This window comes from Elephas maximus, chromosome 3 (genome assembly GCF_024166365.1).
Source record: "Elephas maximus indicus isolate mEleMax1 chromosome 3, mEleMax1 primary haplotype, whole genome shotgun sequence".
NCBI classification, from domain to species: Eukaryota; Metazoa; Chordata; class Mammalia; order Proboscidea; family Elephantidae; genus Elephas; species Elephas maximus.
In genome coordinates, this window is record NC_064821.1 from 15,907,626 (window position 1) to 15,934,466 (window position 26,841).

General features: G+C 45.2%; 1 protein-coding gene across 1 annotated transcript in view; it reads right to left on the reverse strand.

Moving 5' to 3' along the window:
• The window catches only part of LOC126070914 (mucin-16-like), a 106,505-nt gene extending 98,439 nt beyond the window's left edge, over nucleotides 1-8,066 (reverse strand). The window contains exons 1-3 of the mRNA XM_049875244.1: nucleotides 7,236-8,066; nucleotides 4,559-5,873; nucleotides 2,844-2,957 (exon numbers count right to left, since the gene is read on the reverse strand). Of these exons, the coding sequence (XP_049731201.1) occupies nucleotides 2,844-2,957; nucleotides 4,559-5,873; nucleotides 7,236-8,066 (2,260 nt within the window). The remainder of the gene's footprint in view (nucleotides 1-2,843; nucleotides 2,958-4,558; nucleotides 5,874-7,235) is intronic.
• Between the last annotated feature and the right edge of the window lie 18,775 nt (nucleotides 8,067-26,841).

The following is a 26,841-nucleotide window of genomic DNA, read 5'->3' on the forward strand; positions in this document are numbered from 1 at the left end:
GGCCTAGTGATCTACTTCTGTAAAAATTACAGACAAGAGAACCCTATGGAGCAGTTCTACTCTTTAACACCTGGGGTTGCCATGAGTTAGAATCGACTTGGTGGCAACTTTTTTTTTTCACATGTTTATCTGTCTATCCTCATAAGAACACTAAGTCATAAGTCCTTTTATTCTTGTCAACTAACGGAATAGAAAAACAGAACTCAGAGACATAATTTGCCAAGGTCACACAGCTACTGGGTGATGATGTAGAAATCTGAAGCTAGTTGTCTAAGCCCTAAACTTACGTTCTTAACTCCTGCATTATATTAACTCCCTAACTGAATTCCAGGACCCTTGAGGGCTGAGGGCTAGGATGAAAAGAGAAGACAGTGAGGAGCACTCAAAGTTCAGTGGTTCTCAATCAGGGGAAATGTTGCCCCAGGGGACACTTGGCATTGTCTGGAGACATTTTTGGTTGTCGTAACTGTGTGTAGAGAGGTGCTCCTGGCACTGAGTGGGTAGAGGCCAGGGATACTGCTAAACATCCTGCAATGCACAGGACAAAGAATTATCTGGTTCCAAATGTCAGCAGTGGCAAGGGGAGAAAGTGGCTATCAGCCAAGCATGTTAACTGTTTGCACAACCCAAGAACTCTCTTCTTTACAATATGATTTTTTTTTTTAATTCAGTGTCTTTAATATACTCATGTGTGTTATGAATTTCTAAGGAGCAAAATGTTTATCAAACTTTTTTGACCACAGACTTGTTTGTCTCTTCGTTAAAGCACATTCAAGCATTATCAAGCCTTAGAAGGTTTTCTGAATGCTGTTTTATGACCACCTCACCAGCCTCATCTCCCACCATCACCCTCTTATATTTTATGCTGCTGCTGTTGTTTTGTTGTTAGGTGCCATCAAGTCGGTTCTGACCATAGTGACCCTGTGCACAACAAAACGAAATACTGCCCGGTCCTGCGCCATCCTTACAATTATTGTTATGCTTGAGCTCATTGTTGCAGCCACTGCATCAGTCCACCTCACTGAGGGTCTTCATCTTTTCCGCTGACCCTGTACTGTGCTAAGCATGATGTCCTTCTCCGGGGACTGATCCCTCCTGACAACATGTCCAAAGTATGTAAGATGCAGTCTCACCATGCTTGCTTCTAAGGAGCATTTTGGTTGTACTTCTTCTAAGACAAATTTGTTCGTTCTTTTGGCAGTCCATGGTATATTCGATATTCTTCGCCAACACCACAATTCAAAGGTGTCAATTCTTTGGTCTTCCTTATTCATTGTCCAGCTTTCATGTGCATATGATGCGATTGAAAATACCGTGGCTTGGGTCAGGTGCACCATAGCCTTCAAGGTGACATCTTTGCTCTTCAACACTTTAAAGAGGTCCTTTGCAGCAGATTTACCCAATGCAATGCGTCTTTTGATTTCTTGACTGCTGCTTCCATGGGTGTTGATTGTGGATCCAAGTAAAATGAAATCCTTGACACCTTCAATCTTTTCTCCATTTATCATGATGTTGCTTACTGGTCCAGTTGTGAGGATTTTTGTTTTCTTTATGTTGAGGTGCAATCCATACTGAAGGCTGTGGTCTTTGATCTTCATTGGTAAGTGCTTCAAGTCCTCTTCACTTTCAGCAAGGAGGGTTGTGTCATCTGCATAACACAGGTTGTCTTCCTCCAATCTTGATGCCCCATTCTTCTTCATATAGTCCAGCTTCCCGTATTATTTGTTCAGCATACAGATTGAATAGGTATGGTGAAAGAATACTACCCTGACGCACACCTTTCCTGACTTTAAACCAACCAGTATCCCCTCGTTCTGTCCTAATGACTTCCTCTTGATCTATGTAAAGGTTCCTCATGAACACCATTAAGTGTTCTGGAATTCCCATTCTTCGCAATGTTATCCATAGTTTGTAGACTGCCATGTCCTTCTTCCTAGTCTGTCTTAGTCTGTAAGCTCAGCTGAAACTTGTCCTCCATGGGTGACCCTGCTGGTATCTGAATACCGGTGGCATAGCTTCCAGCATCACAGCAATGTGCAAGCCCCCACCGTACGACAAACTGACAGACATATAGGGATTTAAAAATTTTATGCCGTAGCAAAGGTAAATGATTTGTACTACAGCAGACATTCCCTTAGGAAGAAAAGCCTGGTGATCTCCTTCCAACAATTAGCCATTGAAAACTCTATGGAGCATAGATTTACTCTGACACATGTGGGTCCGAATCAACTCCATGGCAACTGAACTGGAAAACACATTCCCTGGTATTTTTTCCCTCTGTGTCCTTGCACGCTGCTCTCCCTTCTGCCCAGAACATCCTCATTAGCTCCCTCTGTCTTCCTGGTAAACCCCTACTTGTCCTGTAAAATCCTATTCAAACATTATCTCCTCCAGGAATCCTTCCCTCTGTGGTTCAAATATGCCTCAATTACATATTTTTAAAGTTGCATCATAATTATATTGTTCCTTAGCTGTCTCCTCTGCTGGGACTGAGCACTCCATGGGTACAATGCCAAAATGTTTTCATCTTTGTGGTCTCAGTTCATTGCATAGTCTCTACATATAGTAGGCAATTGATAAGAGTTTTCAGAATTAGATTAAACTGGGTTGTATTTGTGAAGTTGACATATCTACCTTAAAGCTAAGCTCACTTAACATATCTTGAGGGAAGGCAAAATGGTAAAATCCACCTGGTAACCATTAAACAAAGATTCAGCTTAGAAAGTGAAGCCAAGGACGGCCCACACAATTCTCTCTACAAAGACAACAAATATTTCATCTCTCTGGAACAGGATACAAGGCCGCAAATTGAACTACTTGGAAGTAAGCAAAATTGTACATACCTCTGGGATTAGCAGGTGATGTAGATGCTTGAGAGAAACTAGTTGGTCTTGTGCTGCCTACATGTGCTGCTTCATTGGGTATCTTTGTGATGGGCTCCACTATGCCATCAGTCCCTGAAGGTGAAGGTGAGGAAGAAACATGGGGTAACTCATCTCATCCAGAAGAACAGCGCTGTCTAAATGGATTCACTTAATTGACTACTCAACACAATTGTATTCAGGGCTTTCTATATGAATTTGAGTCAGAATACATGTCATGGGTATCTACACTCATCACAGATCCATCCATCCACACATATTCTTCCATCCATCCTTAGATCTACCAAGCTATTCTTCCATCCTTCCTTCTAGCCTTCAGTAATTCTTCCCTCTTTTCTTTTTCTTCCCCCTCTTTCCTTCAATCTTTCTTCCTATATTCGTTCCATCCTTTTTTCCTTCAACCTCTACTACTTTTGATCCTCCCTTCCATTCGTCCTTCCTTCTTTTCATCCTTCCTTCCTTTCTTCTCTCTCTGTCTCTCCTTTCTTCCTGCCACCCATCCAGCCACACTTCCATCTTTTTACTATCCTACTCACTACTTACTTACTGAGCACCAATGACTGAACTACTAAGCCATGTTTTAGAACATGGGTCAATAGCCATCAATGTGTTTGACTTTACTGTGAGTTGTTAAAATTGTGAGAGGGAATCAAAGTCATCCTCCTGTAGACATTGTCTGGGGAAGTAGGTGCTGGAATAGTTAGAGGTCGTCTATGGTCTTGAGTCCAGAACAAAAGTGGGGGCCAAATTCAACCCTTTCAAAGAAATGGAATCCCCAGGAGGTTCCATCCCTCATCTACTGATCTGGAAATGGTGTTTCTCTTCCTAAGTCTTGGGTCCCTCCCATATTGTCAAGTACTTTGTTGCCTCAATTTTATTTTGATGACCTTTTTTTTTCACCTGTCCCTTGATTTTGACTCTTTAATATCAATATATAAAGAGAGAAACACTTCCTTTAATTTATGTAATATTTTAGCTTTTGTCCTAGTCCCCTCCAATCTACTGATATTCTCTTCACTAGAGGACCTAAGGACTCCCATGTTACCAAAGAACTTCTCACCTCATATAAACTTGGCTACTCTTTAGCATTTGATAGAACTGACCACTCCCCCTTCTTAAAACGGCCTCTGTCATGTCATACTCTCTTGCTTTTCCTTTTATCTCTCTGACCATTTCTGCTTAGCCTAGTCATTAAAAGCATGGATTCCCAATGTCAGATAATTTGAGTTCTTATCCTAGTTCTGTCACTTAGCTGTGTGATCTTGAGAAAATGACTTAACCTCTCTGTGCTTCAGTTTCCTCTTCTGTAAAATGGGCTTATAATAGTGCCTACTTCAAATAGTACTGCAATGAGGATTGAATAACTTAGTAGAATAGTGCTTGGCACAAAAGAAGTGCTGTATAAACACTTAATGTTATTATTGTCATTGTCATTATTGGTGGTAATGTTAGGGCACTTATTACAGTACTATAATTTTCAGTTATTCACTTATTTATCCTTATTTCCCTAAAGCTTAAACCAAGTGCTTGAAAATGAGACTAGATCAACAAATGTTTACTGACAAGAATTTTTGGTACAGGTATAAAACCCTAATTAACTCCTTTTTACCTCTCAGGGAAGGAGCCATTTCCTATGAGCCCCTAAGAATGGGAATATAGGAACCGTGGGTCCTTACTTGTCAATGGTGTTGAGCGTGAAGGAATTTGAGAACCACTTGTCAGTGTTCCCAAGTCAACACTTTCTGTTATTCTGGTATCTTCAATGGGTGATAAAGATGTCCTGATTGGCTGGGTCCACATCTCCAAAGTACTGGCCATCATCAAGAGTCCTTTAGCTGTGCTGCTCTCTGCCCCAAGGCTGGTGTCCATTGCATGTGGGGCAGCTGATGAGGAAGTCATCCCATGGACAGTAGGGCTGGTTGAAGAGTCAGTGGTAGTAAAGGTGGAAGAGGGGAGTGGTGTCGAAGCCAATGAAGGCAGGTTTTCTGCAATGGTGGAGATAGTATCAACCCCAGGGCTTGACTCTGTCATAGGGAATGGATTGGCTGAAAGGGCAGCTGAGCTGGTGCCTAGAACTCCAGTCGTACCAAAGGAAGCCATGGCCTCTGGCAGAGAAGGGCTCAAAATGTCAGCTGGGATGGTCTCAGCTGAAGGAGGCATATCTGTGCTCAGATGATGAGTGCTTCCTGATACAGGTGCAGTAAGGTTAGATTCTAGGAGGGAAGTTTCCCCAGGAGATCCTGTAACAGAGGGAGAAGCATAAAGGTGAGTGATTGCTTCCACAGGAGTTTCAGATGACTGTGAAGATGGAGACTGATCTGGGATTGGTATTGTCACAGAAGAGGTGGTATCTGTCTTGGGATTCTTCAAGAGACGAGTGGACACAGGAGATGCAGGTGTGTATGTTGGTACAGCTGAGCCACTGTCCAGAGACCTACTAGTGTCCCTTAATCCAGGAGTCAGATGAGAAAGTGGTGTTGTCTCAAAACTTGTCGTCTCCAAAGAGGCAGGCATTGACATGGGAATAGTGGTGTCCTCCATTGAAAAGGCAGTAACCTTTGCATATGTGGTTCTGGATAGCTCTGAATGGATTGGGACTGAGGAAACCAATTCATGTCTGGAACTAGCAGTCATCACAGTGGTCGTTGTATTTGTGGAAAGGTGAATTGCCTCTGTATTAGTGGTGGTTTCTGAAGTGGATTTTATCTCAACTGAAGCGTTGCTCAAACTTGAAGGTGAACTAGTGCCAGGTTTCAAGTTTGTACTCAAAATTGTTGAGATTGTCACTGGGTCAGAGGTGAGAGTTGAGGTCACAGGAAGGGGAGAGGAGGGACTGGGTTCTGGTAATGTGGATGAAACAGAGGAGGATGAGGTTGTGGCAGGGATATGCACTAGGGAATAGAAAAAGCTGGTTTCTTCCACAGAGGGAGGGCTCGACACATCCTTAGGACTTCTGCTCATAAGGGTGGTCATCTCTGAGTGTGGAAAATCCTGAGTCAAAACTGAGGGGGTCCCTGCCCATGAGGTTGTGATTAATGTGTCCAAGGTAAGTGTACCTGTGTGAGTGGTGAGAGTCATTCCTGCAGAATCTTTCATGAGAGGTGAAGTTGAAGGGTTGAGACTATCTTTTGTCGATATATCAGTAGAACTTTTGGACTGTTCAGGGCCTGGGTTGAATAGTCTGTCAGAGGATGTGAGTTCCATCCTGGAGACCTCATTAGTAGCAGCACCAATTGACACTTGAGCAGGGAGAGGGCTTATATCTGTGGCTGAGACAGTCATCTGGGACGTGCTGTACTCAGTCAGTCCAGGGGTCAGGGAGGAAGTTGACCCGCTCTCAGTCCTTGTGGTCTCATAGAAGACAGGTATTAATGTGGAAGTAGTGGAAGTAACCAGTGAAGATGTGGCCCCAGACGGTCTTGAGGAGACAAAATGGATCCCTTTTGAGGAAGCTGTGGATAGGGTGTCTAAGGTAAGTGCATCCAGTGATGTAGCAGGCTCAAGAGAAACAGTCTGTGTGGTGAGGGTCTTATGTACAGACCCTGTCATGACAGGGGAGATAGAGGGTCTGCTGCTGGTTCCTGAAAAGATTTCCGGGGGCCATGTTGACTGAGTAGAAGCTGGGATGAGTGCTCTATCAGAGGATGGAATCTCTGTCTTGGAGAGCTCAGTAGTAGCAACACCTGTTGATACATGGGAAAGAACATTGTATGTCTCAGTAGGTGAGTTGGTTCCTTGGTAAGTGTTGGTCTCGCTCACTCCATTACTAAAGGAGGAAGGTGGCTTTGTCTCAATCCTTGTGTTCTCAGGGGATGCAAGTTGTGATGTGGAAAGAGTGAAGTCTACCATACTGGAAGTGATAACCACGGGAGATGTGACCATGAATGGCTCAGAGTGGGCCGGGACAAGGGAAAGTGATACATGTTCAGAACTGGTGGTCCCAGCTGTGGCCCCTGTTGTGTCTGTGGAAGGGTGAATTGCCTCTGTATCTGTGGTGTCTTCAGAAGTGCTCGGTATCTTACCTGTGGTGCTGCTAACATTTGGAAGTGAACTGTGGTCAGGTTCTAAGCTTGTCCCTAAATTGGTTGTGGTCTTCACTGGGCCAGAGGTGAGAACTGAGATCCCAGGATGAGGAGAGGAGGGACTGTCCTCTTGTAACATGGAGGACACAGAGGAAGGTGAGGTCGTGGCAGGAGGAGGTGCCATGGAAGAGAGAGAGCTGGCTTCTTCCACAGAGAGAGGGCTCAACACATCCTGGCGGTCATCTCTGAGTGTGGTTTGAGAGTGGTCATCTCTGAGAGTGGTCATCTCTGAATGTGGAAAACCTTTAGTCAAAACTGAGGAGATCCCTGCCCAGGAATTTGTGGCTGACGTGTCCAATGTAAATACACCCTGTGATGTAGCTCTAGGAGGACCTGTTGTGGTGGCGAATGTTATTCCTGAAGATACACTCCTGAGACGGGAGATAAAGGGATTGGTGTTTCTTTCTGTAGGTGTATTGGGAGACATTTTGAAGTGAGTAGAGCCTGGGACAAATGTCCTGCTGAATGAGATGGCTTCTGTCCTTGGGACCTCAGTAGCAGCACCAGTGGACACATAGACTGGTGTCCACTGGTCTAAACTGGAATCCAGTGATGTTCTGGTCTCCCGCAGTCCATGAGTCAGGGAGGAAGTTGATTCTGCCTCAATCCCAGTGGTCTCAGAGTATTCAGGTAATGATCTGGAAACACTGGTCTCCCCCATGATAAAGGTTGTACCTACAGAAGATGTGACCCTGGTTGGCTCTGAAGGGGCCAGGACCGAGGAATGTCCTTTATGTCCAGAACTAGTGGCCCCCACAGTGGCCACTACTGTGTTTGTGGATGTGTGAATTGCCTCCATATCCTTGGTGGCTTCAAAAGTGGTCAGTGTGTCACCTGAGGTGCTGCTCAAATTTGGAGGTGAACTGGTGCCAGGTTCCAAGCTTGTGCCCAACATGTCTGCAGTCTTCACTAGATCAGAAGTGAAGACTGGGGTCACAGGTAGCAGAGAGGATGGACTGTACCCTTGTAATGTGGACAATACAGGGGAAGGTGAGGTTGTGGCAGGGAAAGCAGACAAAGAAAAGGAAGAACTTGTTTCTTCCACGGGGGGAGGTCTGCTCATTGATACATCCTCAGAACCTTTGCTCATGCGAGTGGTCATCTCTGAGTGTAGAAAACCTTGAGTCACAACCGATGGCATCCCTGACCAGGAGGCCATAGTCGATGTGTCCAAGTTAAGTGCACCCTGTGATTTAGCACTAGAAATATCTGTTTGTGTAGTGAAGGGCATTCTTGCAGAGTCAGAGAGGCTAGTGCCACTCTGTATAGATGTGTTGGGAGAAGATTTCAACTGAATAGGGTCTGTAATGGATGCCCTACTAAAAGTGAATTCTGTCCAAGAGACTTCAGTAGTAGCAGCATCAGTGGACACATAGGAAAAGACAGTGTTTGTCTCTGTGACTGAGCTGGTCATTTGAGAGGTACTCGTATTCTCAAGTCCAGGAGTCTCATTGGAGTTTGTCTCTGTCTCTAGTCTTTGGATTTCAGAGAAGGCAGGCATTGATGTGGAAATAGTGGTGTCATCCATGATGGAGGCAGTATTCATTGGATTTATGGCCCCAGAAGGCCTTGAGAAGGGTAATTGTGTTCCTTCCCAGGAGCCTGTGTTTGATGTGTCGAAGGTAAGTTCACCAAATGATATAGCTCCAGAAGTACCTTTCTGGCTGGGAAAAATTATTCCTGTAGATCCTATTATAAGAGGGGAGGAAGAGGGGCTGATGCTTTTTTCTGTGAGGACATCTGATGATCTTGTGGACTGAACTGGACCTGGACTGGATATTGTTTCAAAGGAGGTGACTTCACTCCTAGACCACTTAGTAATAGCACTGGAATCTGGGGAGGAGACAATGCTTTTTTCTGTGGCTGAGCTGGTGTTCATGTAGGTATTGGATGTCATCATTTCAGTGGTTATGGAAGAATCAATCTCTGTTCCAGTTCGTGGGAACTCTGCCAAGATGAATGTTGATGTGGAAACAATGATGTCCTCCGTGGTGGAGACAGTAACCATTGGTGATGTGGCCCTGGATGACTCTGAGTGGACCAGGACTGTGGAATGAGGTTTCTGTCTAGAACTTGTGGTCCACACACTTGTCCCTGTTGCATTTATAGAAGGCTGAATTGCCTCTTTGTCTGTAGTGGGCTCAGAAGTAGCTATTCTCTCATATGTGCTGTTTTTCCAACTTGTCCCAGATTCCAAGCTTGTGTCCAGCAGATCTGTGGTCCTCAATAAGCCAGAGGAGTCAGTATCCTTCTTGATTGTCTCTCCCAAGCCAGAAGAGACACTTAACACCTTGGTGTTCAGAGATGCACTTGAGGCTATTTCTTCCCCGGTCCAGGAGTCAGATGTAACTCTTACTTCTGTTGTAGGAGTGCTTAGTCCATGGCCCTGGGTAGTTGGATCTGGAGTTCTTTTTGTGTATGAGGTCATACCCAGAGTTGTTGCTGTTGTTCTGAACACATGCCCTAGAGTTGCAGAATTTGTGGTGGGAAGATAGGTAGAACTTTGTTCTGCCTCTCTACTGGTGAGACCTTGACTTCCTGAGAAAGTGACTCCATTGCTACTTATCATTGCATCGGGTGTGATCCCACTTGTAATGCCTCCTATAGAAAGGAACAACTGGTACGTGGCTGGGCTGATTGCAGTCTCTAAAGGTAGTTTTGGGGGAGTTGTGCCCCCCTGAGGAGCTGAGGTAGTGATTGTGGCTGATGATGCAGATCCTCCAGTGATCCAGTCAACAGTAGACAGAGGATCAGGTGGAGGAGTGTGCAGAGGGGTATTGGTGTCAGTCTTTATAACTAGATGGCCTGTAGAAGGCACTGAAACAGGCAGGACTTCTGTTTCTGTTCTACTGGGAGACCAGCTTGTGCTTGAAATGTCAGGAACTGAGGTGCTCAGCCCCTGGACACCAGAAGAAGTTGAGATAGGCATAGAGGCAGTTGTGTCTGAAGGACTCAATGTTCTCACACTTGTATATATCTTTTCAGCTGAAGCAGAGGAGGGTGGAGTGACCAGGCTGGTTCCAGTGGTAGTCACAGGGCCATGAGGAGTAGACCCAGAACCTGAAGCTGTGGTTAATGCTAAGGATGAAGTTGTCCCTACTGCAGAAATTGCTTTAGGAGAAGTTGTGACTTCCAGATTTGAAGCCAGGTCTGTGATAGTCCAGGGGCCTGATGTTGGGGCAGAAGCAGCACTGGAGGGCCAGTGGGGAGGGTGCTTTGAGGCAGTCTCTGTGGCCACAATACTATTTGTGGTGCTTACACTCCCCTCTGGGCTGGGCATAGTAGTCCCAACTGAGCTTGTTCCCATGGTGATGATGCTGATGGTAACACCTGGAGTAAGGATGCCTCCAGTGCTCATTCCAACAGATGGGGTCGATGACAGTTGCCCAGGTGTAGAGGCACTGTCCCTGGTTGCTACAGTTGTGGTGGCCACCAGAGACTTAGGCTGTATTGAGGGGAATGTGGCAGACGGTGAAGAGCCTATTTTTCCTCCTGAAGCATTGGTGGGGCTGATGATGGGTTGGCCTTTAGCATTTGGAGACACTAGTGAAGTGGGTTGGTCTGTGGAGTTGGAAGTGATGTGCAATGTGTCAGTAGCCTCAGAGAATGTACCAAGAGTCCAGTCACTCCCAGCTGTCTGCCCTGACCAGGGGCTAACAGTTGAATAAGCCCCGTTCACATGTCCACTTATCCACCGTTCTGCTGCAATCGTCTTTTTACTCAGAACAGTGGAAGGAATGACTGTGGTGCTGGCCAATTTGCTGGTGCTAAGTTCAGATGTATCTGTCCCTGAGCTCATGGTTACAGTTGCAGACTCTGGAGTAATCACAGAGTCTTCCATGCCAGTGGAAGATGTACTCAAGGGAATATGTGTGTCCATTATGGTCTGTCTAGTGAGTCCAGGCCACTTTGGATACAGAGATGGGCTGCTTTGCTTACCAGTTCCTATAGTGGCTCTAGGAGTTGTCCATCGTTCAACTGTCATTGTCTTTCTACTCAGGATAGTGGAAGGAATGACTGTGGTGCTGACCGATGTCCTGGATCTAAGTTCAGATTCATCTGTTACAGAGGTTGTGGTTACCTTCGGGATTGTAACAATGCTTGTTGTAGAGTCTTCTAGGTCAATGGAAGATGTGCTCAGAGGAACATGTGTGTCCACTGTGGTCCCTCTAGTGGGGCCAAATAAAGTGTACAAGTCTATTCCAGCTGTTTTGAGAGTCAGAGCAGAGCTGCTTTGCTTGCCAGTCCCTGTGGTGTCACTAGGATTTGACTCCCAGAGGAAGGAAGACACTGTGCCCCATGACTGGCTGGTCCCTCCTGTTGTCCCAGAATAGGGGCTGGCCCACGTCTCAGATGGGAGTGGGGAGAGTGAGACACTTTCTGTAGGCACTGTTCCTTCTGTTGGTGACTCCACTGGCACTGTGACTTCTGTGTCCAGGTGAGGGAGTCCGGTGCTACCACTCTCTGTGGCCCTGGACTGAAGGGTATGCAGTCCCACCATGGTATCTGTGGGAGAATTTTCTGTCAGAGTTTCCCCAGGATAAGTTCCCACAGTGGATCTGGTTTCTGGGCTGCTGCTGGGCTCCTTGGAGCTTGGATTCATGAGCTCTTCAGGTGTTCCTGGACTTCTGGTGGGCAGGCCTGTGACTAGAACAGCTATTTAGTTAGGAGGTGTGCAAAGAGATGGAAAGAGAGTTCTTCTGGTTTTGATTTTATTTCCTCCCTCCTTATAATCTATTGGATACATCCTCTGCCCATATTCTGGCCCCCTAAAACCAAACCAATTGCCATTGAGTCGATTCTGACACATGGCAACCCCATGTGATACAGAGTAGAAGTGCTCCATAGGATGTTCTTTGCTATAATCTTTACAGAAGCAGATCACCAGGTCCTTCTGCAGAATTGCTGTGTGGTATGAACAAACAACCTTTAGGTTAGTAGTCTAGGATAAACTACTTGTGCCACCCAGGGACCACCAGGCCCTCTAGATGGCAGGAATCATTTTCTACCTTTATGTCTAACATAGGATATAACACCTTGGTCTTTTGCTGGCTTGAAGAGCTCGTTTTGGCACTAGAAGTTTCTACCTCCAGCATGGTCTCTACACAGAACTGTCTACATGTCTATTATCATAGTGTAGAGTAAAATTTCACTCAGGAATGAAGAAGAATCTCTCCCTTCTTTTACTCCATTTTTCCTCTGTGGGACCAGGATTTAATCAACTTATCTAAATCTGATAAACTGTCTTTCTCCCTAAGGCCACAGAACTTTGTATCTCTTATGGGACACTCAGCTTCTGTTGAGGGTGATGGAAAAATTTGGGAATGGTCAATGGTACTGGTGGAACAACAAGATGAACATATTTAATGTTACTGAACTGTACATATGAAGATTGTTGATGAAATGGAAAATGTTTTAGTTACATATATGTTCACCACCACTACCACAACAAAAAAATGGTTAAAAACAAAACTTTGTGTTTAATTGGAAGCTAGCTCCATGTTTTGGCTTCAATAGTCTAGCAGAATAGGAAGATGGGACGTCATACTTCCTGTGTATTTTTCTGTTGTTCTAACTCCCTCATCACCTTAGAGTTCTTTTGCCTTCCAGCTTTGGAGGACATATCACATGACTGCTTCAGGAATCAGGACAACTGCCCCCTTCAGCCTCACCACCTCAAGTGAACACCTCCTGTCAACTGCAGGCTATGTATTTAAAGCCACAAAAAAGGGCCACAATTCTTTCATCTTTTATTGTAGTCAGTAAATTGTCCCATAATGCAAACCTACATTATCTCACGTTCACCCTTCTCCTTCACTCTCAACCTCTGACCTTACTGATGGCCTCTGATCTAGGAAGCCACTTCACCTTTAGTCAGGAGAAATGACTTTGCATCATCTCCTAAGGGTGACATGGTTGGCTTCTAATCACATAAATAAAGACGAAACAATGAATGTTAGGAGTGAATAAAATCTCCGTGTAAAAATGTTATCAATAGCCTCTGTGTATAATAGCAGGAAGTCTCCCTCATGTAGGAGTCCCTGGGCAGTACAAATGGTTAACATGCTTGGCTGCTAACTAAAAGGATGGAGGTTCAAGTCTTCCCAAAGGCATCTCAGAAGAAAGGCCTGGCAATCTATTTCCTAAAAATTACCATTGAAAACTCTACAGAAGACAGTTCTATTCTGACAGACATGGAGTTGCCGTGAGTTGAAATCGACTTGATGGAAACTATTTTTTTTTTTTTGACCCTCATCTATACAGAACCCAGGATCTAAAGAACCAAAGACTTTATTCCAGAGACCAGGAGGAAATACCCAAGAAGCGTGCACAGATGGTCATACATACCCAGATCCAGATTGATGGTAGTCACCGGAGATGTAGGATCACTGGTTGACCACGTGGTGCCTCCATGTGCCCCTTCTCTGGGCAGCTCCCTAGTTGTGATCACCACAGACTCATCAGGCCCTGAAGGAGAAGAGGGTGGAAGTGTCAGTCATGCATTTCCTCAGAATGCATGTCCACAAGGAACACCTCACAACTCAAAGAAGTATTCCCTTGTTGGCATAAAATCAAATCCTCAAGATGGCCTGGATCATAATGAATGGAGAGGTATTGATGATGGAACTACTGGTTTGATATGGTCTCAAGCAGAAAGCACTTTTGAGATAGTCTGTCTCCACCACTTATAATATGTGAATTCAACATTACTTAGTTTTTCCTTCCCCTATTTTGGACTTTCAATAAGTAAAACCAGGATAATATCACAGGATCATATCAGATTAGTTAACACATATAAATAACATTTTTTGATTACTTGCTCTATTTTCCTTTAACATTCTTTTAGAACTGTTGTCACTGCACAGTTCATACCTGGGGTGGGAAAAGGTAGATTCTGACTGGGAAGAAATGAATTTGAGGTTAAGGATGCTTAAAGTGTCACTAGCTTCTAATAGAGAATAAAATGACCACAGTAGTGATGTGGAACCAGAAAGGAGAGTCTCTGCAAGAATTTTCTTTTCTCCCCATTCAACCATATCTCCCCAACCCCAGAATCCCAATGCAAAGGAAGTCAGAAACAGTGGGTTCTTACTTGTAAATGGGGTGAAATTTTCAGAGGCTGGAGTGGAGCTGGCCCCTACATAAGGGGAGCCCTCCTCTGTGGCTGTAGTCTCAGCCATGTCTGATGTGGGTAGTCTATTCCCATCCTTGGTGATGTCTATAGAGGTCATCTCAGGGGTTCTGTCCTCTCCTATAGCAGTGCTCAGGGACCAGGAAGAGTCTTCCCAGAAACCAGTGGCAGGAACAACTGTAGTTTTCAGGGTATGAATGTTGGTGGATGATGGGAAGAGTGTCAGACTTGAGGTAAAAGGAAGTATAGTGGGGTTTCTGGGCACCCCTACTTCAGAGAAACCAGAGGAAATTGAGGTTAATCTGGAGACAGACACTTGTGAAGACAGGAATCTAGTTTCTTTTTTATGGGAAGGGCTTGTCCATGGCACAGCCTCTGGTTGTCTACTCAGAGGAGTGGTTATCTCTGAGAGTGGAAAGTCCCTAGTTACAGCTGAGGGGATTCCTTCCAAGGAAGCTGTCTTTGTGGTGTCCAGAGTAAGGGCACTCTCTGATGTGGCCCTAGAAGAACCTACTGGCATTGTGAAGGTCAGGTCTGCAGATTCTGTTGTGGCAGGGGAGGTAAAATGTTTGCTGCTGGTTCCTGTGGGTATGCTGTGGGCCTCCATGGACTGAGCAGAGCCTGGGCTAGATATTCTGTAAGAGGAAGTTATCTCTGTCCTGGTGACCTCAGTAGTAGCAGCACTGGACACTTGGGGAGGGATCATGCTTGTGTCTATGGCTGATCTGCTATACTGGGAGACACTGGCCTCCCTCAGTCCAGTGGTCTGCATGGAAGTAGGTTTTGCCCAAGGACTGTTAGATTTAGGGAAAATGTCAGTTGAAGAAGAAATGTTGGTAGCCTCCACAGTGGAGGCAATAACCATTGGAGAAATGGCCTTGTGTGACTCTGAGTGGACAGGGGCAGAGGAACGTGGTCCAGGGCTAGAACTGGTCGTCTTCAAAGTTGTCAGTGATGCCTCTGTGGAAGGATTTGTCTCTGTCTCCATGATGGTCTTAAAGGTGGCCATTCTCTCACTGGAGGAGTTGATCAAAACTGGAGATCTTGTGCTCCCAGCTCCAAATCTTGTGCCCATGAGAGCTGTTGTCTTCACCAGGCCAGAGATGTGAGGGAACTCACTGTTTGTCTCAAGTGAGGTAGCAGGGGTCGCTGTCATCTCAGTGGCCAGTGGTGTGGTTGGCGTTGTCTTCGCCTCACTTCCAGAAATAGGTGAATCTGTCATCTCTGACAGAGGAGTCCTCCTAGACTCTGTCCCTGGTCAGAATTCCCATTGTGGACATCATCTGTTCTGGAGGAGTCAATGTGACTGTGGACCTCTGTGCTGAAATTGTAAAAGCTGTGGTGGGAAGCAAGACAGAACTCTGCTCTGCCTCTCTGCTGATGAGCACAGGTGTTTCTGTGACAGTCACCTCAGTGCTGCTGACTGTGCGAGGCAATGATATCCCATCTGTTAGGGCCTTGGAAGGGGATGGTGGCAGTGAGATTAATGGGCTTGTCCTAGGTTCTGAGGTGAATTCTTGGGATCTGATGGCTCCCACAAGGGTTGAGCCTATTATACCTGTTGAAGACACAGATCGTGTAGTAGCCAAGTTCAAGGTGGGCACATCAGGCATAAAAGTAGGAAGGGAACTATTTATGTCAGTCTGTGTGCTTGGCTGCTCAGAAATGATAGAAACATTTAGTGTTTTTCTTTCAGGGCCGCTGGACATTTGGTTTTTACCTGAAATCTCAGGGATTGAGGTGTTCACCTCCTGGTCATCAGGAGAAGTTGTCTTGGGAACAGATGTAATTGTATTCCCTGGATTTGAGGTTCTCACACTTGTGATGACGTCAATGACTTTAACTGGATAAGAGGAGTGTGGGTTGTCCATGCTAGTTCCAGTCAAAGTCACAGGGTGATGGGTAGAGCCTGTTTCAGTGGCTGTTCCTAAGAAAGAATGTGTCCTTTGTGTAGAAATGACCTTGGATTAAACAGTGATATGTGAGGGGGCTGCTGTATTTATGCCAATCAACCCTGGACTAAAGGGTGAAGCAACAGTGCTGATCCCTGTTACCTGGATGTTGTCTGTGGTTCTGGAACTCCCCTCTGGGCTAGACATTGTAGTTGGAAGCAAGCTTGCTCTCATGGGACTGGAGGTGTTGATACCTGGAGTGGGGGTCCCACCCTCGCTTGTTGGTCTTGTAGGATATGATGTCACAGAAAGGGTCCCCGTTGGAGATGTAGTTTCAGTGGTCTCCCATCTTGTGATGGATTCAGATTTGGGCCTCACTAAAGAGGAGGTAGCAGATCTAGAAGATGCCATTTTCTTTTCTGCCATACTTGTGGGGCTGATGGTGACTGGGCCTTCTGACCTGTCAGAGGTCCAAGGTCTTTTTGAAATGATGTGGGTTGTGGGAGTGGTACTAGTTATGTCTGTGTCCTCAGGGAAGGTACCTACAGTCAGGTCACTCCCAGTTGACTGATCTAATGATGGGATAGCAGATGAATAAGGGTCACTCACAGCTCTACTTGCCCACTGTTCAACTGTCATTGCCTTTCTACTCAGGACAATGGAAGGAATGGCTGTGGTGCTGACTGATGTCTTGGATCTAAGTTCAGATTCATCTGTTATGGAGGTTGTGGTTACCTTTGAGATTGTAACAAAGCTTGTTGCAGAGTCTTCTAGGTCAGTGGAAGAAGTGCTCAGAAGAACGTGTGTGTCCACTGTAGTCCCCCTAGTGGGGTCAAGCCATGTGTACAAGTCTATTCCAGCTGTCTTGGGAGTCAGAGCAGAGGTGCTTTCCTTGCCAGTCCCTGTGGTGCCGCTAGGATTTGACTCCTGTGGTAAGAGGACACTGTGCCCCATGACTGGCTGGTCCCTCCTGTTGTCCCAGAATAGAGGCTGGCCCACGTCTCAGATGGGAGTGGGGAGAGTGAGACACTTTCTGTAGGCACTGTTCCTTCTGTTGGTGATTCCACTGGCACTGTGACTCCTGTGTCCAGGTGAGGGAGTCTGGTGCTGCCACTCTCTGTGGCCCTGGACTGAAGGGTATACAGTCCCACCATGGTATCTGTGGGAGAATTTTTTGTCAGAGTCTCCCTAGGATAAGTTCCCACAGTGGATCTGGTTTCTGGGCTGCTGCTGGGCTCCTTGGAGCTTGGATTCATGAGCTCTTCAGGTGTTCCTGGACTTCTGGTGGGTAGGCGTGTGACTGGAACAGCTGTTTAGTTAGGAAGTTTGCAAGGAGGTGTAAAGAGAGATCTTCTGGTTTTGATTTTATTTCCTCCCTCCTTATAATCTATTAGATACATCCTTTGCCCATACTCTGGCCCTCTAAAACCAAACCTGTTGCCACTGAGTCGATTCCAACACATGGTGACCCCATGTGATACAGAGTAGAAGTGCTCCATAGGCTGTTTTTCGTTATTATCTTTACAGAAGCAGATCACCAGGCCATTCGTCTGCAGCGCCACTGAGTGAGTATGAACCACCAACCTTTAGATTAGCAGTCTAGGACAAACTACTTGTGCTATCCAGGGACCACCATCACTCTAGATGGCAGGAATCATTTTCTATCTTCATGCCTAACACGGGATATAACACCTTGGTCTCTTGCTGGCTTGAAGAGCTCAGTTTTGCATTAGAAGTTTCTGTCTGTAGGATGACCTCTACACAGACCTATCTACCTGACTAATATCCTAAGGAAGGGTAAGGATTTCCCTCAGGGCTGAGGAAGAATCTCTCGTTTGTTTTCTTTTCTGCCATTGTTCCTCCTTGGAGGATTTAATCAATTTATTGTAGTCTGATAAACTGCCTTTCTCCCTAGGGCAACAAAACTTTGTGTCTCCTACGGGACTTCTTCGAGGGTGGTGGAAAATTTCAGGAATGGTCAGTGTTATTGGTTGAACAACATGATGAACATATTTAATATCACTAAATTGTACATGTGAAGATTCTTGGAAAATACTTTGTTACCTATATATTTACCACAATAAAAAAATGGTTAAAACAAAAACAAAAACTTTGCATCTAATTGAAAGAGAAAGATGGGGCATCTTTCTTCCTGAATAATTTTATATTCCTCCAACTCTCTCATCACCTTAGAGTTCTTTTGCCTTCCAGCATTGAAGGATGTATCACGTAACTGCTTCAGGAATCAGGACAACTGTCCCCTTCAGCCTCACTACCTCAAGTGAACACCTCCTGTCAACTACAGGCCATGTATTTAAAGCCACAAAAAAGGGCCACAGTTCTTTCATCTTTTATTGCAGTCAATAAATTTACCATAATGCAAACCTACAATATCTCATGTTCACCCTTCTCCTTCACTCTCAACTTCTGACCTTACTGATGATCTCTGTTCTAGGAAGCCACTTCGTTTTTAGTCAGGGGATGTGCAGAGAAATGTCAGCTCATAAAGGTGACATGGTTGGCTTCTGATCACATAAATAAACAAAGTAGAAACAATGAAGTTAGGAGTGAATAAAATCTCCATGTAAAAATATTATCAATAGCCTCTGTGTATAATTGTAGGAAGTCACCCTCATGTAGGAGTCCCTGAGCAGTGAAAATGGTTAACACGCTCTGCTGCTAACTAAGAGGATGTAGGTTCAAGTCTACCCAAAGGCATCTCAGAAGAAAGTCCTGGCAATCTATTTCCTAAAACTCAGCCATTGAAAACTCTATGGAACCCAGTTCTATTGTGTCAGAAATGAAGTTGCCATTAGTTGAAATCAACTTGAGAGAAATATTTGGTTTTTTGGCCCTCATCTACCAGAGCCCAGGATTCAAAGAATCAAAGGCTTTATTCCAAGACCAGGAGGAAATACCCAATTAGAGTGCACAGATGGTCATACGTACCCAGATCCAGATTGGTGGTAGTCACCGGAGATGTAGGATCACTGGCTGACCACGTGGTGCCTCCATGTGCCCCTTCTCTGGGCAGCTCCCTAGTTGTGATCACCACAGACTCATCAGGCCCTGAAGGAGAAGAGGGTGGAAGTGTCAGTCATGCATTTCTTCAGAATGCATGTCCACAAGGAACACCCTCACATCTCAAAGAAGAATTCCCTTGTTGGCATAAAATCAAATCCTCAAGATGGCCTGGATCATAATGAATGGAGAACTGTTGATGATGGAACTATTGATTTGATGTGGTCTCAAGCAGAAAGCACTTTTGAGATATTCTGTCTCTGCCACTTATGTGAATTCAACATTACTTAGTTTTCCCTTCCCCTATTCTGGACTTTCAATAAGTAAAACCAGGATAATATCACAGCATCATATCAGATTAACCCAGTGCTTTCGAGTCGATTCCAACTCATAGCGACCCCATAGGACAGAGTAGAACTACCCCATAGAGTTTCCAAGGAGTGCCTTAGTTAACGTATATAAATAACATTTTTTGGTTACTCACTCTATTTTCCTTTAACATTCTTTTAGAACTGTTGTCATTGCATAGCTCATACCTGGGGTGGGGAAAGATAGACCCTGACTGGGAGGAAATGAATTTGAGGTTAAGGATGCTGAAAGTGCCACTAGCTTCTAATAGAGAATGGAATGACCATAGTAGTGATGTGGAACCAGAAAGGAAAGTCTCACCAGGTATTTTCTGTTCTCCCCAGTCAACCATATCTACCAAATTCCAGAATCCCAATGCAAAGGAAGTCAGGAACAGTAGGTTCTTACTTGTAAATGGGGTGAAATTGTCAGAGGCTAGAGTGGAGCTGGGCTCTACAGCAGGAGAGCTCTCTTTGGTGGCTGTAGTCTTGGATATGTCAGATGTTGGGGCCTTGGGTGGTTGATCCCCAGCCACTGATGTGGAGATGTCTATAGAGTTCATCTCAGAGGTCCTGTCTTCTCCTGTGGCAGTGCTCAGGGATAAGGAGACTTTTGGGAAAACAGTTCCTGGGGCATCTCTGGTTTGCTGGAATTCAGTGTTTGTAGACGTTGGAAATAGCATCAGTCCTGAGGTAGGAGAAGGTGAAGTGGAATCCCTGGACCTCCTTCCTTCAGATGAATGGGAGGAAGGTGAGGTTAAGCTGGAAACAGGCACTTGTGAAGACAGGGACCAGGTTTCTTCTTCAGAGGAAGGGCTTGTCCATGACAGAATGTCTAGTCCTCTGCTCGCAGAAGAGGTCATCTCTGAGAGTGGAAAACCTTGTGTCTCAGCTGAGGGGGTCTCTTCCAAGGAGGCTATGGTCGTGCTGTCCAGAGTAAGGGCACCCTCTAATGTAGCCCTAGTGGGATCTCTCGGTGTGGTGGCCATAGCTTCAGATTCTATAGTGGGAAGAGAAATAGAATGGTTGGTGTTAGTTTCTGTGGGGGATATTGTGGGCCTCCAAGGACTTAGTAGGATCTGGGCTAGATATTTTCTCAGAGAAAATGAACTCTGTCTTGGGGACCTCTGTAGTTGCCGTACTGGACATTTGGAAAATGGCCAGGCTCTGTCTGTGGTTGACCTGGTATCCTGGTAAGTAGTGGTCTCTCCCAGTCCAGGGGTCTATATGGAAATAGGTTCTGCCCCAGCTCTTGCAGACTTAGGAAAATTAGAAGTTGAAGAAGAAATGGTGGTGACCTCCACAGTGGAGGCAGTAATCATGGGTGATGTGATCTTATTGTGACACTGAGTGAGCAGAAGCAGAGGAATGTAGTTCAGCTCCAGAAGTGTTTGCCCACACAGTGGACACTGATGCATCTGTGGAAGGATGAATTCCCTCTGTGGTGTCTGTGATGGTCTCAGAATCAGCCAGTCTCTCCACTGAGGTGCTGATCAAATTTGGAGTTGAACTGTTCTCGGTTTCTTGGTTTGTGCTCACTGGAGCTATGGTTTGCTCTAGGCCCGAGAGTAAGGGACCCCAGTGATGAGCCCCACTGAGCTGGCAGAGACTCCTCTCACCTCAGTGGTCAGTGGTATTATTGAGATTGTTTGTGCCTCACTCCTGGAAATGGGTAAAAGTGTCATCTCTAATGTAGGTGCCCTTAGAATCTGTTTCTGTGTACTTGTACTCAGAATCAGAGTTGCATCAGGCAGTGTCACTGCTACTGTGGACTTGTGCTCTGGGGGACTAAATGCCATGGTCTGCTTTACCTCAGTGAAGTAAAGACTGGTGCTCCCATAACAGTCACTTCTGTGCTGCTGACCGTTGATGGGTACTTGGCCCCACCTGTCCTAGACCCTGAAAAGGAGGCCAGTATTGAGATGGGTGGCCTGGTCTCAGGCTCTAACATGTGTTCTTGGGAACTTGTGTCTCTTTGAGGAGTTGCACTGGTTATAATTGCTGGTGATCAAGATCCACTTGTGTCGGAGTTCAAGGTAGACTCAGAATCAGGCAGAGTAGTGGGAAAGGGGTCATCTATGTTAGTCTGTGTGCTTGGTTTTTCAAAAGAAGTAATGGAAACATCTAGTGTTGTTAGTTCAGGGCTTTTGAAACCCCAGTTTGTATCTGAAATCATAGAGACTAAGGTGCTCACCTCCTGGTCATCAGAAGTTGTGGTGAGAACAGATGTAGCTGTGTCCCCTGGACTTAACGTTCTCCCACCTCTACCAACTTCCATGACTTTAGCTGAATAAGTGGAGGATGAAGTAGCCAGGCTGGTTCCAGGGAAAGTCACAGGAGAATGGGTAGAGCTTGTTGCAGTTGTTGTTGCTGAGGAAGAATGTGTTCTTTCAGAAGAACCAGACTTGGGAGAACCAGAAGCATGTAGGTGGGCGCTGTGTCTGTGATAGTCCGTGGGGCATATGTGTTGGTGTATGGTGCTTGGGCACTATCCCTGGTGCTGGAACCCTCCTCTGGGTTAGGCATTTTTGTTGGAACTGAGCTTGTTCCCCACCAGCTTTTGTGGGTGACACCTGGAGTGATAGCCTTATAGCTACTACCCCCGCTGGTCACTCTAGTAGAGAGTAAAGACTCAGGTGAAATCCCAGATAGAGAGGCAGTGTCATGGGTCTCTAATTCTGTGACAGAATTCTGAATCTTGGCCTCCACTGACAGGGAAATGGCAAGTGTGGAGGAGCTGGATTTTACTCCCAAGGTACTGCTGAGGCTCATGGTAGCTTAGCCAGGCTGTGAAATAAACAGGGACACACTTGTCTCTGCATCTGCACTTGAATACTCAGAATGGACTATGGGAATATGCAAAGCTGGTGTTACCTCTGCTTCTGTGTTTCTGTGTGCCAATGTTATTTTTGTAATCTTAGAACCAGTGGAAGCTCCCCTGTCTTTAGCAGTCATTGATGTACTACTGATCTTAGTTCCAAAGGTACTGATTTTGTGTCTACTTGTGGTAAGTGTTGTATATTCAGGGGCCTGAACTGTTAATAATACCATTGGTGTGGTTGAAGTTGTGGCAGCAGGGTAAGCATGAGGCTTGGAGGCAGGGATTGGCAAAGAGTTTATTGCCTGTAGTGTCTCTTTTGCAGAAAGCACTTCTGGTAAAGAAGTGCTTTGCCAGTGAGTTATATAGGCAGCTGCAACTGGGCTTTCCCAAGTGGCTGGCACTGGAAGAGACTGTAGTTATTGAGCCACCAATGGATGTGATCCCTGGGTATCCTGTGGTGATCTTAGTGGGTTGGGCGCTGTCCATGGTTCTGACTCCCTCCTTGGGGCTGGTCATAAAGACGATGGTAAAGTTAGAATTCAAGCCCTCAGTGGGGGCCACTAATAGTGAAGAATTTTTAACAGTTTCTGCTTTTGTTCCAATGTATGTTCCAGATGTAGATTCTAGGATGGGGATTGTGACATGAACGAGAAGCTCATGGGTCTTGAACCCTCTATCCAGTCATGAGTCATGAGTGAGATGTTGGTTTTAGCCTGAGTGGTTTCCTGTGTGCCTGTGTCCTCAGGGAAGGCACTGGGAGACAAATCGCTCTTTACTGTCAGTGTTGTCTTGGCAGAGGGAGTTAAATCAGGCAAACTCACAGCTGGTGGAGTTGCCATTGGAGTTTTGTTCAGAGCAGTTGGAGGAAGGACAGATGGACTTAAGTACATACCTGTGTTGGATACAAGTTCCTCTGAGATTGTGTTTTTGATTATCACATAGGTTGGACCATCAGCACCTAGAGTTGTGGTAGATGTCGTCAGAGAAAAATAGGTACTCTTTCTGATCCCATCAATGGAACTTGTCCCAGAAGAGGAGAAATCAGTCCCAGGAGCATGAGCTGTGTTGGGTGTCTCCCCAGAAGCTGGAATTGTTCTAGGTGTTAACTCAGAGAGGGCAGAGGGATATGGCCCAAATGAAAGGCTGGTCCTTTCTGTAGTATTTGAGCCAAGGGTAATGTCAGCTGCAGAAGTGAAATCTGGGGTACTTCCTTCATCCAGTGTTGTGTCTGCAGATGACTCAGATGGAGTGGTGGATCTGGAGAACAGGAAGGCGTTGTTTGGGATGTTTGTTGTACTTCTGCCCCACCTAGGTGCGGACCCTGTGGGAATGGTGTACTGAAGGTGGGAAGATCCAGTGGTGGGCATTGTGAAGGCACTCTCTTTTCCTTGTACAGTGGCTCTAGTCCCTTGGATACTGGTGGGCTCCCTGAAGCTTTGAGTAGTGGACGTATCAGTCATCCTTGTTGTCCTTTGGATGCTGCTGGACAGGTCTGTAACAGGATCACCTGGTTGGGTAGAAAATGTGATAGGACAGTGGAGCTGGAGTTCTTGCTTGTATATGGATGCAGAGGACAGTTCTTGCTTTCCCTGAGAAAATCTTCTCTGTATTCTTACTCCCATCCAGCCCTCCATGTGCTAAAACATACACTCAGGATTTGAGGAAGTGTGAAAGATTGTGGTGAGGTTTCCATACCTATCAAATTGATCTCTTTGAGCTTGTTCTAAGAGAACATGGAACACATCTCAAATCTCACCAAGGTGGAGAAGATTCTGTCCTTTTTCTTCTATGTCCTCTGCTCCTTCTCCATGCTTGGCCTTGCTCACCAAGTGCCTATCTGGAAACCTTGACCATTGGATAATATTTCTAAGGGGTTGTGGGAAAAATTCACATTTCTCCTCTTATTGTTCTCCTTTTTGGAGACTCCTATATGGTCTTTAAAGAGAAGTTAAATGCAGGGAAAGCAGATTATAAAAAGGTTGGTCAGCCTCTAGGCCTTCATCACTTCTGTCTGAGAAGACAGAACCGTTTCCTCTTTGGGAATGCCTTCAGGACACAGGGCTAACTTTCTCATTACTTCATATCTTCCAAGATCATGGCTCTTTTCCATTTAAGGGCTATTCCAGAAATCATCAACCATGCCTCATCAATTCTCGTCATATTAGTTTCAGACCTCTTTTAGCAAGAACCATCCTACTAATGAAAGTCACTTAAAAAGAGGGGTCTCTTGTGTTCTAAAATACTTAAGTTTCATATTGAAGAAACAGGGCAGAGAGGCCTACAGCATACTTAGGAGAAAAAAAATGTGGCACCAACTTTTCAGATTATTTCTAGACAAATTATAATTCATCAGAAACAAAGCCCCTTGAGAGGCAAATTTTGGTGGCAGGGAGATGAAGTGCCATCATACCTGTAGAGTCAACCACGGTCATGGGTGTTGAAGGGTCACTTTTCATCCCTGCAGAACTTTCACGTGTGGGAAAGTTAGTGGTTGATCCTGCAGTCCCATCAGTGCCTGTAGGAGAGAAAGACGAATGGAATGGCTATAAATCCATTTAGAAGGAAGGTTAATGGGAAAAACCAACAGGCACACACTTTGTCAACAAAGACAATTATTTACAAGGAAGCATTACTCAAAGACTAGAGACAGTAGGGAACATGTTTGGGTTGACTTGAACTCCAGTGTTGCACAAGAATTGTGTCATGAACAGACATGGACAAATTAACTAAAGGGAAAAAAATTGTGTCTTTTATCTCTTTAGTCCCAGCATCAACAGAATCCACAAATATGCTCAACAATGAAAAGCTAAAGGATTGGATTAGGGAGTAAGTATTAGTAACATGTAGTGCCTCCCTTCCCCACCATAAAGCCATTTGGAGATATCTTATTGTGTAGGACTGCAAATTGGGAAGGACGGTTGGCAATAGGAAATCAAAGTTATTGTTGTAGGGAGGTTGGAGGTTGGATCAGACTGAAGTTGCTCAGGGAGATTATAGAAAAAACTGAAATTAAAAGATATGAAGCAAGGGATCAAATGTGGACAGAGGAGTCCTAGAAGTAAACAGACCTCTTCCATGAAAACTGCAATTCTAAATACATGAAAGGTAGGAGAAACCAGTCCTTATTTCATGTTGGCATGGGAGTCCCTGGGTGGTGCAAACAGTTAAAGGCTCAACTACTAGCAGAAAGGTTGGTGGTTTGAACCCACTCAGAGGTGCCTCAGAAGACAGGCCTGGTGATGTGCTTCTGAAAGGACATAGCCTTGAAAACCGTATGGAGCAGTTCTAAGCTACAACACATGGAGCTACCATGAGTCAAAATCAACTCAGTGGTAACTGTCTTAATTATCTAGTGCTGCTGTAACAGAAATACCAAAAGTGGATGGCTTTAACAAACAGAAATTTATTCTCTCACAGTTTAGGAAGCTAGAAGTCTGAATTCATGGTGCCAGCTCTAGGGAATGGCTTTCTTTATTTGTCATCTCTGGTGGAAGGTCCCTATCATCAGTCGTCCCCTGGTGTAGGAGCTTCTCAGAACAGGGCCCCAGGTCCAAAGTATGTATCCCGCTCCCAGTGCTTCTTTCTCGGTAGTATGAGGTTCTCCTCCTCTCATCAGTTCTCTATTTTATATCTTAAAAGAAATTGACTCAAGATGCAAACTATCTTAGTCATCTAGTGCTGCTATGACAGAAATACCACAAGTGGATGGATTTAACAAAGATAAAATTGTAGTCTGGTAGGGTAGAATTCCAAATTAAGGGTGTCAGCTCTAGGGGAAGGCTTTTTCTCCCTGTTGGCTCTTGAGGAAGATCCTTGTCATCAGTCTTCCTCCAGTCTAGGAGCTTCTCAGTGTAGAAACCTCAGGTTCAAAGGACACGCTTTGCTCCTGGGGCTACTTTCTTGGTGGCATGAGGTCCCCCACTTTCTGCTTTCTTCCCTTTCCTTTTATCTCTTGTAAGATAAAAGGTGATAGAGGCCACATCCCAGGGAAACTCCCTTTACATTGGATCAGGAATGTGACCTGAGTAAGGGTGTTACATTCCACCCTAATCCTTTTTAACATAATCTAATCTTGCCTCATTAACCACAGGCAGAAATTAAGATTTACAACACATAGGAAAATTGCATCAATCTCAAAATGGAGGACAACCACACAATACTTGGAATTATAGTCTGGCCAAGGTAACACATTTTTGGGGACACAGTTCAAACCGTAACAGCAACTAACAACATGAAATAGGCAGGAGCTAAGGCAGTGCTTGTCTCTTTTCCACAAGTGCTGCTACTTGTCACATAGCTTTGGCAAGAGGAGTCAAAGGTCCAGTTTGGATGTGTCAAGGATTCAGAAATAGTGATTATCAAGGATGAGGTTCCTGTCCTACCACTCTCTCCTCTCATAGAGGTGGATATTGTCTAAAGAGTTCTCTAGAGGAGATGGTCCTGATGAGAACTGTGTGATTTGGGGACAACGCTATTGTTAAATCTGAAAATAGGGTTAGAGTTGAGTTTGTAGGAAGTAGAGCCAGGCTCCCAGGCTCTGATACTCTTGAGGGTCTAGTAGATGGTGGGAGTGGGGGGGTGGGGAGGCATTCAGTGTGGAGGTCATGGGCTCCAAAGTGCTGAAGTCTTCTGTAGAGAATGGTCTGATCCATGAGGAAACCAAA